General features: G+C 45.0%; 1 protein-coding gene across 1 annotated transcript in view; it reads left to right on the top strand.

Moving 5' to 3' along the window:
• The window catches only part of nrxn1a (neurexin 1a), a 56,643-nt gene that overhangs the window by 22,437 nt on the left and 21,691 nt on the right, over positions 1-12,515 (top strand). Inside the window, exons 9-15 of the mRNA XM_038975184.1 lie at positions 2,769-2,899; positions 2,982-3,166; positions 3,919-3,986; positions 5,435-5,638; positions 7,309-7,365; positions 9,369-9,491; positions 9,781-9,930. Of these exons, the coding sequence (XP_038831112.1) occupies positions 2,769-2,899; positions 2,982-3,166; positions 3,919-3,986; positions 5,435-5,638; positions 7,309-7,365; positions 9,369-9,491; positions 9,781-9,930 (918 nt within the window). The remainder of the gene's footprint in view (positions 1-2,768; positions 2,900-2,981; positions 3,167-3,918; positions 3,987-5,434; positions 5,639-7,308; positions 7,366-9,368; positions 9,492-9,780; positions 9,931-12,515) is intronic.

Raw genomic sequence — 12,515 nt, 5'->3', positions numbered from 1 at the left:
ATTTCAGCCACACCCGTTGCTGACAGGTGTATAAAAATCGAGCACACAGCCATGCAATTTCCATAGACAAACATGGGCAAACTGTGACTTTCAACGTGGATCACAAGATGCAACCTTTCCAACAAGACAGTTTGTCAAATTTCTGCCCTGCTAGAGCTGCCCCGGTCAAGTGCTGTTATTGTGAAGTGGAAACATCTAGGAGCAACAGCGGCTCAACTGCGAAGTGGTAGGCCGCACAAGCTAACAGAATGGGACCGGCGAGTGCTGAAACGCGCCGCGCTTAAGAAAATTCTGTCCTCAGTTGCAACACTCACTACCGAGTTCCAAACTGCCTCTGGAAGCAACATCAGCACAATAACTGTTCTTCGGGAGCTTCATGAAATAGGTTTCCATTGCCTAGCAGCCGCACACAAGCCTAAGATCACCATGCACAATACCAAACGTCGGCTGGAGTGGTGTAAAGCTCGCCGCCATTGGACTCTGGAGCAGTGGAAAAGCGTTCTCTGGAGTGATGAATCACACTTCACCATCTGGCAGTCCGACGGACGAATCTGGGTTTGGTGGATGCCAGGAGAACGCTACCTGCCACAATGCATAGTGCCAACTGTCAAGTTTGGTGGAAGAGGAATAATGGTCTGGGGCTGTTTTTCATGTTTCGGGCTAGGACCCTTAGTTCCAGTGAAGGGAAATCTTAACGCTACAGCATACAATGACATTCTAGATGATTCTGTGCTTCCAACTTTGTGGCAACAGTTTAGGGAAGGCCCTTTCCTGTTTCAGCATGACAATGCCTCCGTGCACAAATCGAGGTCCATACAGCAATGGTTTGTCGAGATCGGTGTGTAGAAGAACTTGACTGGCCTGCACAGAGCCCTGACCTCAACCCCACCGAACACATTTGGGATTAATTGGAACGCCGACTGTGAGCCAGGTCTAATCGCCCAACATCAGTGCCGACCTCACTAATGCTCTTGTGGCTGAATGGAAGCAAGTCTCAGCAGCAATGTTCCAACATCTAGTGGAAAGCCTTCCCAGAAGAGTGGAGGCTGTTATAGCAGCAAATGGGGGCCCAACTCCATTTTAATACCCGTGATTTTGGAATGAGATGTTCATGTAGTGTACCTGTTTAGCATCTGATTTGTCCTCATTGATTATATCTTGCTGCCAAGTGATTGTGTGGGTGGGAATTAGTCTGCCTGGGAACATAGACCATTTTTAACCGTATCTTACTCTTTTTGTTTATGACAATGACAGAAAAAGAGAAGGGAAATAAATGGACTAAACTTATTCTTGGATTTCTCTCTTGTATTCGATTGTGTGTTGGAATTATCCCCAGGTCACTACCCAGCAAGCACATTTCATGGGTGTTGTGGGAACATACGTTTTTTGTGTCTGATTTGTTCTGGGAACGAATGCATACGTTTCCTGATCGGTAAATCCGTTTTTTAAACGTTCTGAGAACAGAAGTGAACATTTAGCCTGTTCTGGGAACATTCATTTTTAGGTTGCAGGGAGGTTCTGAGAACGTTTTACTCTGGTTCCTTGAAAGTTTTCCTGGGAGGTTTTATTAACTCCCTGAGAATGGAAATTATAGGCTAGTTGGAGGTTTTTGAATAACTTCCTTAAAACTTTCACTGAATGTTTCAATAAGATTTTTAATAAAACTGCTAACTCCAAGCACAGATAGGACACATGGAAATTCCTTTCCTTAGGCATTAATCATGTAAACACATTTATTTTTTATTTTGATACGGCATCAGTGAGATTCAAACCAATAATCTTCTGTTCTTTATAGATGGAATTAGTTCATTGCGCCACCAGGATGGAGCTAGCATGCCATGTTTTTTCACGCATACAAAACTTTTCATGTTATTCTATTCAAACAGACCCCATTTCAAAGGAAACAAGCACTCATTAAGATCAGTTGTGGACAATTCTCTGAAATAATTTTCTTGTGGTTTTTATGGAATGTTTTCTTAACCTTCTCAGAACAATTTGAGAACGTGACATTTAAAAGAACCACGAGGAAACCTGTAGGAAACATGCTGACGTACTGAAATTCCCACAAAAGAACATTGTTTCTTAACGTTCTCGGAACTATTTGAGAACATTCCCAATGTCTAACCAGTCCAACATTTTAAATTAAATGTATCCATGTTTGAACTTTTAGGAAACATTAAAGTGCCTCGTCACTTTAACCCTACCTATATGTACATCGCTACCTCATTTATCGACTGGGATGTAATGCAATACTCATTATTGTTATTCGTTATTCACTGTGTATTTATTCCTTGTGTCACTATTTCTGTTATTTTACTTAAATTATCTTTAACTCTGCATTGTTGAAAAAGGACCCGTAAGTAAGCATTTCACTGTTAGTCTACATCTGTTCCCAGAAAGTTGTGGGAAGGTTGTATGCAAAATAATCATTGGACAACCACGCTCTCACCAAGCTCTAAGAAACATATGGTTCTCAGAATGTTATGTGCTAGCTGGGTAGTAAGTGGCATCATAACCTTTTTGGTATTTGCCATTACACAAGGCAAGTAAATTTAAGAACAATTCTTTATTTACAATGACGGTCTGGCAAGTGGCGAGGGGCAGAGGGGAAAGGTCTCTTAACATTTACATTTGAGCCATTTACCAGACTCACAACTTACAGTCAGTGCACCCTAATCATTGACCTCCCTTCACCCTAACCTGCGTGTGTGTGTGTGTGTGTGTGTGTGTGTGTGTGTGTGTGTGTGTGTGTGTGTGTGTGTGTGTAGGTACTATCTCTGTGAACTCACAGCGTACAGCGTACACGGCTCCAGGGGACAGTGAGATTCTAGACCTGGATGATACTCTGTACCTAGGAGGATTACCAGAGGATCGCCAAGGACTCATCTTCCCTACTGAGGTGTGTATGTGTGTGTGTTCGCACACTTGAGTGTATCGTGTGTGTGTGTGTGTAATCTGTCTGTCTCTCCTCCTCTATGTAGGTGTGGACAGCGTTATTGAACTACGGCTATGTCGGCTGCGTGAGAGACCTGTTTGTGGACGGTCAGAGTAAGGACATCCGTCGTCTGGCTGAGGTTCAGAGGGCTGTAGGGGTTAAACCCTCTTGCTCCAGAGAGCCTCCTAAACAGTGTCTGTCCAACCCCTGCCAACACAGCGCCACCTGCAGGTACTACTGTACTACTTCATCGCCACTTACTCAAGTCAAGTCTACTGTCTACTGTACTATTTTGCCGTCTGCCTGACTGTTTCTAAAGGACTGCCTGCACGTTTAACTGAGTTTTAGGCAGAAAGAACACATTATCTAGACATATTTACCGAATGTATAAAAAAAAATTATAACAAAAATGTTTTATTGTCACATACACCGGATAGGTGCAGTGAAATGTGTTGTTTTACATGGTAGTATGCGACCCTGGAGCAAATGAGGGTAATTAGGGTTAAGTGCCCTGCTCGACAGATTTTACACCTTGTCGACTCAAGTATTCGAACCAGCGACCTTTCGCTTACTGGCCCAACCGCTAGGCTACCTGCTGCCCCGTTGTCAATAAAGCACCTTGAATTTATATATTTAATTTAGCAGACAGTTTTATCCATATCGACTTACAGTCATGTGTGCATATATTTTACGTATGGATGGCCCTGGAAATCAAAACAACCGTGGCGGTGAAAGTGCCATGCTCGACCAACTCGACCAACAGGACCCTTCGCTACACCCCCGCCCCAGAACTTTGGCCAACCAATCACAGCGCTCCATTGGATAACAACTGTCGCTAACCAAGCTCGAGTACGGCGCCTAAGACAAGCTTTAGTGAAGGGTGAATTGAGGAATTCCAGTGTATGTAGTCTGTAGACTGATCTACTCTGGCATGACCCTTGACTTGACCCTTGACCTTTAACCCTAACCTCTGATCTCTGCAGGGAGGGCTGGAACAGATACGTGTGTGACTGCTCTGGGACCGGATACCTGGGACGGGCCTGTGAGAGAGGTGAGCGGATGGGGAGAGACGGAGAGAGGGGGTAGGAGGTGGTGTTGTTTAGTCTCTGGTTTATTAAAGCATTGTCTACTGTATAGTTACTTCCCCTGAACAGCCATACTGAACCAATAAAACATATACAAAGAGACAGACCGAGAGAGATGGAAGAAGGTAGAGTGAGTGAGTGATGGATGAAGTGAATCCCTTAGAGACTTATTGGAAAGATGAAGTGAGAGACAGATGGAGAAAAGAAAGATGAGTCAGAGAGGGAGGAGAGCGAGCATGTTGTCATGGTGAAGCAGCTGATTCTGTTACCATGGTAATTCATTTTCTTGCCAATGTCTAACAAACACACACACCTCAGATCTGTCCATAATAGGGAGATTAAATTGAAAAGAGAGAGAGAGAGAGAGAGAGAGAGAGAGGGAGAGAGAGAGAGAGAGAGAGAGAGAGAGAGAGAGAGAGAGAGAGACTCAGTAACTGGTGGTTCTGTGGATTAAAGGATGGACAGATGGAGAAACAGATGGAGAGAGTGATTTGCCATGTTTACTCCTACCTGCGGTTCTACCTCTTTCTTTCTCTCTATCCCTCTCGCTCACTCTCTCCATTTCCCTCACTCTCTCTCATCTCTCTCTCTCTCTCTGTTCCCAATATTCTCACAGATCTGTTTGTTTCTTCAGTTTTATTCCAGAGCAGTCGTCACAAGGACTCGTTCAGACATACTGCCTTCATTATCATCCCTCCTTCTCCATCTCCCTCTTTCTACCCCCCTCCTCAGTCAGGTGCTCTGCTGAAGTGCCATTTTAGCGTTTCAATTAGTCAGCTGTTTAGAAATTACTCAGGTGTGTGTGTATGTGCACTTGTATGTGTTAGTTAGTTATGTTTTCGTGATGTAACAGGCTAACCTCCAGTTAATGAGGATTCATTTGCATTTTAGCCAAAAGCTTTTCTCCCGCTCTTCCACTCTCTTCCTCTCTCGCCTTCTCCCTATCGCTCCTTTGCTCTATCCTTCCTCGCTTTACTGAACACTCCTCTGTTCCCTCTGAAATTCACTCCCTTATTCACATTCACACACACACAAACACACACTGAGCTCATTAGTATTCATGAGGCCTCTCTCTTCCTGTTCTCTTGTTTTCGCCTCCAACGGTCTTCCACGGAAACAGAGATAGGAGGAGTGAGAGAGAGAGATGAACGAAGGATCAGAGAGAGGTAGAAACAGAGAAAAAGGATAGAACCATCTCTCTCAGCCGTCTCACGGAAAATAAGCAGCTTTCAATTTGATTTATTTTCTGGCATTTAAATCAAACTGGAGACACTGGTTTGATTTGGTCTCATCTGGACTGGTCTGGACTAGTCTGGACTTGTCTTTTCTTGTCACTGGCAGATATTCATGTCTTCTTCTGGTTCCCTCCTTTCTTCCCTCTTTTCTTCCCTCCCTCCCTCCCTCCCTCCTCTAGATGCGACCATCCTGTCCTATGATGGTAGTAAGTTTATGAAGGTCCAGTTGCCCGTAGCGATGCACACCGAGGCGGAGGACGTGTCGCTACGGTTTCGCTCCCAGCGGGCCTACGGTGTTCTCATGGCAACAACATCCCGGAACTCAGCCGACACGCTCCGACTGGAGCTGGATGGGGGCCGTGTCCGTCTCACTGTCAACCTAGGTACAAACACACATACACTGTCAACCTAGGTACACACACACACCTACACTGTCAACCTAGGTACACACACATACACTGTCAACCTAGGTACAAACACACACATACACTGTCAACCTAGGTACAAACACACACATATACTGTCAACCTAAGTACACACACACATACTGTCAACCTAGGTAAACACACACATACTGTCAACCTAGGTACAAACACACATACACTGTCAACCTAGGTACACACACACATACACTGTCAACCTAGGTACAAACACACATACACTGTCAACCTAGGTACACACACACATACTGTCAACCTAGGTACAAACACACCTACACTGTCAACCTAGGTACAAACACACCTACACTGTCAACCTAGGTACAAACACACACATACACTGTCAACCTAGGTACAAACACACACTGTCAACCTAGGTACACACACATATACTGTCAACCTAGGTACAAACACACATACACTGTCAACCTAGGTACACACACACATACACTGTCAACCTAGGTACACACACACATACACTGTCAACCTAGGTACAAACACACATACACTGTCAACCTAGGTACACACACATACACTGTCAACCTAGGTACAAACACACATACACTGTCAACCTAGGTACACACACACATACTGTCAACCTAGGTACAAACACACATACACTGTCAACCTAGGTACAAACACACATACACTGTCAACCTAGGTACAAACACACATACACTGTCAACCTAGGTACACACACACATACACTGTCAACCTAGGTACACACACACATTCACTGTCAACCTAGGTACACACACATATACTGTCAACCTAGGTACACACACACATACTGTTAACCTCAGTATACACATACACACACTTTTAATCAAAGCACATACACACATATTGTTAGCCTAGATGCACACAGACACTGTCAACCTAAGTACACACACATAATCTGAGAACAGGGTGCACATATACATTTACACCAAAATCTGATATTACACAAACACTCACATCCACACTATTGTGCTGTACTGTACTGTCTGTCTGTCTGTCTGTGTATTGTTGAACAGAGGGTTGGTCCTCACGGTCCGAGGCTGCGTTCCCTGCTTACTCCCAGATGACCACTGCACCCCTAAGATCACACACACACACATGCAGGGGTGTGTGTTGGTCTCTGGCTGTAGCATCTGCGTCTCTGCTGTGGTTGACGACACCCGACACACTGAGGTATTAGGGGAACCATGACCTCTGACCTCCCATTAGCCTCTGCTCCACCAGGGGCGGGATTTGGTACTCTGTTGCTAGGTGATGGAAATATGGGGCCACGCCGACCTCAGTGTCCTGATGTTATGGATGTCATGGTCACTGAGGCCATCACTCTGACCAGAGTAGCCAATGACACACTGTTTATACTGAAACCTCTCACTCTCCCTCAGCCAATTACAGAGCAAGCCAATTCAGAGATCAACTAATCTTATCTGCTGGATTCACTGTGCTGTTATGCCATTTGCTCAGAGCAGATTGCAGAACGCCATATCCTCTGCTCTGATTGGCCCATAACCCCCTCCCAGCTTGCCCCCAGGAGGTGGGGAGAGTGTGTGTTCTCAGTGAGGTGTGTAGCGTGTGTTGGTGTGTTGGTCCCCAGCGCGTGGTATTGTGTGTTTGTGCAGCGTTAACCCTCTGCTCTGCTCTCCCTCCAGACTGTATCAGGATTAACTGTACCGCCAGTAAGTCACACCCCATCTCACACTACCTCTCAGTACGGGTGTGTTTGTGAGCGCGTGTGTGTTAGTGAGCGCGTGTGTTTGAATGCGTGTGTGTGTTCGTGGATGTGGGACTGTATGCTTCTTCTAGAATCCAGGGTTACTAAGGCAGCCATTTTAGAGAAAAGGCAAGAGAGAAGAGCGAGAGAGGAAAGAGGGGGGTGGGGGGTGTTAGTGAAGGAGGCAAGGGGGGAACAGGAAAAAGAGGTACAGAGGGAAGACAGATGAGCCAAGGGAAAAGAGTGCGTGAGAGAGAGATGTACAGAGGAGTGTGAAGGTGTGGAGTTCCATCACGGGGATTGACTGGAAGCTTCTTAGGGCTTCTGGGTAATTATGTCTCCTTCACGCTGGAAACAAAAGACTCTATCCCTCCATCCCTTTACATCCCTCCATCCATCCCTTCCTCTCTCCCTCTGTCTGAGGGCTTGGTTTGTCTGGATGTTGTTTTCGTGACTTGAGCTCTATGTGTGCGTGTGTGTGTGTGTGTGTGTGTGTGTGTGTGTGTGTGTGTGTGTGTGTGTGTGTGTGTGTGTGTGTGTGTGTGTGTGTGTGTGTGTGTGTGTGTGTGTGTCCTTTCACCACGGAAGACGACTCTATGACGGTATCCTGGTACTCTCAAAGGGAGAAGGTGTTGCCATAGGAACAATACTAGCCGACTTTCTTATCTCCATCTGCAGTATGTAACATAATGCTTTTTATAAGCATATAAACCTTCAAATGGATTATGATTTTCTAATGATCCTGAGTTATCAGCCATTTTGAGTCTAAAATACTGCCATAGAAAGAACTTAATATTCTGAGTTGATTATAAAACATAACAAGAGTTCATACCATTCAATAACTCAATGATAATGTCACCATTGAGTCTATGGGCGTGCAAAAGGACAATCAATTATATTACATACATTTGATTTGTATAAGTTCCATAGACATTGGTTCCGCAATTAGCCTCTCTTCCATGACCATATTTCATGGTCCTGTGAGTGTGTGTGAGTGAGTGTGTGTCCTGGCTGTTCTCGAGTTGACATGGATCACTGCCTCATACTCACATAAGCCCATTCACCCCATCTCATACACACACGCACACACACACACACACACACACACACACACACACACACACACACACACACACACACACACACACACACACACACACACACACACACACACACACACACACACACACACACACTCAGGCAGTGATCCATGGTAACAGGATGAGATGCTCATGCCCAGAGCACAGCTGAGACTCCTCAGGGGAGCCCTCTGTCCTCTCCTGAAAACTAATCACACCTAACACACCTCACACACACACTCACACATGCATGTACACACAGAGAGAGACCTCACACATGCAGCAATATGCTATGTGTATGTGTGTGTGTTTGTGTCTGTGTGTGTCATGGTGCTGACATTTCCCACAGCAGAATCTGTCAGGCTGTTTACCTCTCGCCTTATCATCACTCCTATATGTCAGACCCCCCAACCCCCCCCCCCCCCCCACACACACACACACACTGACATGCTGGTCTAGCCTGGCGAGTTTTCACTATTTGAGAGAGAGAGAGAGAGAGAAGAAAGACTGACAGGGGGAGACAGAAAATGAGGAGAGATGTACAGAGACGGAGAATGAGAGGGGGGATGAAAGGACTGACAGAGAGAGAGAGAGAAACAGAGAGAGAGATGGACAGTGAGACAAAGAGGGAGAGAAGAGGGGAGGGAAAAAGAGAGCGATGGATGGAGAATTTTCCTCCTGCTGTATGCCAGCTCTCCATCAAGCCCTTCTAGCTACAGGGCTGAATATCTAGTGCCACCATGTGGCTGAAACAGTAGGACTCAATGGCAGGAGACATGGGTGTGTGTGCCTACCTACCTGTGTGCCTGTGTGTGTGTGTGAAAGTATGTCTAAGGTGTTTGTCTGTGTACAGGTATGTGTGTGTATTAACTAACTGGAATGTGTGTAGGTAAGGGTCCAGAGACCATCTTTGCGGGGGTGGGGCTGAATGATAATGAGTGGCACACGGTCAGAGTGGTGCGTCGTGGGAAAAGCCTCAAACTCACCGTCGACGACCTGCAACCTGTAGAAGGTAACCATAGCATCCCCCCAACACTGTCAACCCTGACTTTTCAGCCCTAACCTTAACCACTGTCCTCAAACCCATAACCTGCAGACCTGGCTCAAATACATACAAACACTTGAAGTGCCTTGTATTTAGCTTACCTGGTCCAATGTAACCAATGGAATATTCCCAAAAGTGCAAACTCCACTCACCAGAGACTCTGTTCAAGCTTAATCAAGCGCACCTCAAGTGTTTGAATGTATTTGACCCCGGTCTGCTAATCTCTCCCCTGACCCCTGACCTCTAACCCCTCCAGGTCAGATGGCAGGCGACCACACCCAGCTGGAGTTCCACAACGTGGAGACAGGCATTGTGACGGAGAAGCGCTTCATGCCCGCTGTGCCCTCCAACTTCATAGGGCACCTGCAGGGCCTCACCCTCAACGGGATGCCTTACATAGACCTCTGTAAGGACAGAGTACACACCTACACACGCCTTACACCAGGGGTGTCAAACATACAGCCCGCAGGCCGGTGGTTTGAGTAAGAAATAATAATAAATATATATGTGTACAAATACAAAACATTAAGGACACCTGGTCTTTCCATGACATAAACTGACCAGGTGAATCCAGGTGAAAGATGAAAGCTATGATTGCGTATTGATGTCACTTGTTAAATCCACTTCAATCCATGTAGATGAAGGGTAGGAGACAGGTTAAAGAAGGATTTTTAAACCTAAAGACAATTAAGACGTGGATTGTGTATGTGTGCCATTCAGGGGGTGAATGGGCAAGACAAAAAATGTAAGTACATTTGAACAGGGTATGGTAGTAGGTGCCAGGAGCACCAGTTTGGGTCAAGGACTGCAACGCTGTAGAGTTTTTCACACTCAACAGTTTCCCTTAATGGCCATATGGTATTAAGTATTCACCCCCTTGGCATTTTTCCTATTTTGTTGCCTTACAACCTGTAATTAAAATGTATTTTGGGGGGGGTTGTATCATTTGATTTACACAACATCCCTACCACTTTGAAGATGCAAAATATTTTTTAGAGTGAAACAAGAAATAAGACAAAAAAACAGAAAACTTGAGCGTGCATAACTATTCACCCCCCCCCCCCCCTTCCCCCCAAAGTCAATACTTTGTAGAGCCACCTTTTGCAGCAATTACAGCTGAAAGTCTCTTGGGGTATGTCTCTATAAGCTTGGCACATCTAGCCACTGGGTTTTTGCTCATTCTTCAAGGTAAAACTGTTCCAGCTCCTTCCAGTTGGATGGGTTCCGCTGGTGTACAGCAATCTTTAAGTCATACCACAGATTCTCAATTGGATTGAGGTCTGGGCTTTGACTAGGCCATTCCAAGACATTTAAATGTTTCCCCTTAAACCACTCGAGTGTTGCTTTAGCAGTATGCTTAGGGTCATTGTCCTGCTGGTAGGTGAACCTCCGTCCCAGTCTCAAATCTCTGGAAGACAGAAACAGTTTTTCCTCTAGAATTTCCCTGTATTTAGCGCCATCCATCATTCCTTCAAATCTGACCAGTTTCCCAGTCCCTGCTGATGAAAAACATCCTCACAGTGAAACATGGTGGTGGCAGCATCATGCTGTGAGGATGGTGTCCTCGGGTGATGAGAGGGGTTGGGTTTGCGCCAGACATAGCATTTTCCTTGATGGCCAAAAAGCGCAATTTTAGTCTCATCTGACCGGAGTACCTTCTTCCATATGTTTGGGGAGTCTCCCACATGCCTTTTGGCGAACACCAAACATGTTTGCTTATTTTTTTCTTTAAGCAATGGCTTTTTTTTCTGGACGCTCTTCCGTAAAGCCCAGCTCTGTGGAGTGTACAGCTTAAAGTGGCCCTATGGACAGATACGGCAATCTCCGCTGTGGAGCTTTGCAGCTCCTTCAGGGTTATCTTTGGTCTCTTTGTTGCCTCTCTGATTAATGCCCTCCTTGCCTTGTCCGTGAGTTTTGGTGGGCGGCCCTCTCTTGGCAGGTTTGTTAGGGTGCCATATTCTTTCCATTTTTTAATAATGGATTTAATGGTGCTCCGTGGGATGTTCAAAGTTCCGTATATTTTTTTATAACCCAACCCTGATCTGTACTTCTCCACAACTTTGTCCCTGACCTGTTTGGGGAGCTCCTTGGTGTTCATGGTGCCACTTGCTTGGTGATGCCTCTTGCTTAGTGGTGTTGCAGTCTCTGGGGCCTTTCAGAGCAGATGTGTATATATATATATATATATATATATATATATATATATATATATATATATATATATATATATACTGAGATCATGTGACAGATCATGTGACACTTAGATTGCACACAGGTGGACTTTGTTTAATTAATTATGTGACTTCAGAAGGTAATTGGTTGCACCAGATCTTATTTAGGGACTTCATAGCAAAGGGGTTGAATACATATGTACACACCGCTTTTCAGTTTTAAATCTTTTAAAGAAAAATGTAACAAGTTATTTTTTTCATTTCACTTCACCAATTTGGACTATTTTGTGTATGTCCATTACATGAAATCCAAATAAAAATCCATTTAAATCACAGGTTGTAATGCAACAAAATAGGAGAAATGCCAAGGGGGATGAATACTTTTGCAAGGCACTGTATAATCTCCACCAGCACAGCCAGAAGAGGACTGGCCACCCCTCAGAGCCTGGTTCATCTCTATGTTTCATCCTAGGTTCCTGCCTTTCTAGGGAGTTTTTCCTAGCCACTGTACTTCTACATCTGCATTGCTCTTTGGGGTTTTAGGCTGGGTTTCTATATAAGCACTTTGTGACATCTGCTGATGTAAAAAGGGCTTTATAAATACATTTGATTGATTGATTGATATCCCATGTGTATCAAGAATGGTCCAACCCCAAAGGACATCCAGCCAACTTGAGTCAACATGGGCCAGCATCCCTGTAGAACGCTTTCAACACCTTGTAGAGTTCATGCCCCGACAAATTGAGGCTGTTCTGAAGGCAAAAGGGGGGAGGGTTGCAACTGAATATTAGGAAGGTGTTCTTAATGTTTTATACACTCA

The sequence above is a fragment of the Salvelinus namaycush genome, chromosome 35, assembly GCF_016432855.1.
Source record: "Salvelinus namaycush isolate Seneca chromosome 35, SaNama_1.0, whole genome shotgun sequence".
In the NCBI taxonomy this organism is placed as follows: Eukaryota; Metazoa; Chordata; class Actinopteri; order Salmoniformes; family Salmonidae; genus Salvelinus; species Salvelinus namaycush.
Note: the sequence above shows the minus strand (reverse complement) of the source record. Positions and strands in the feature narration are given on the sequence as shown.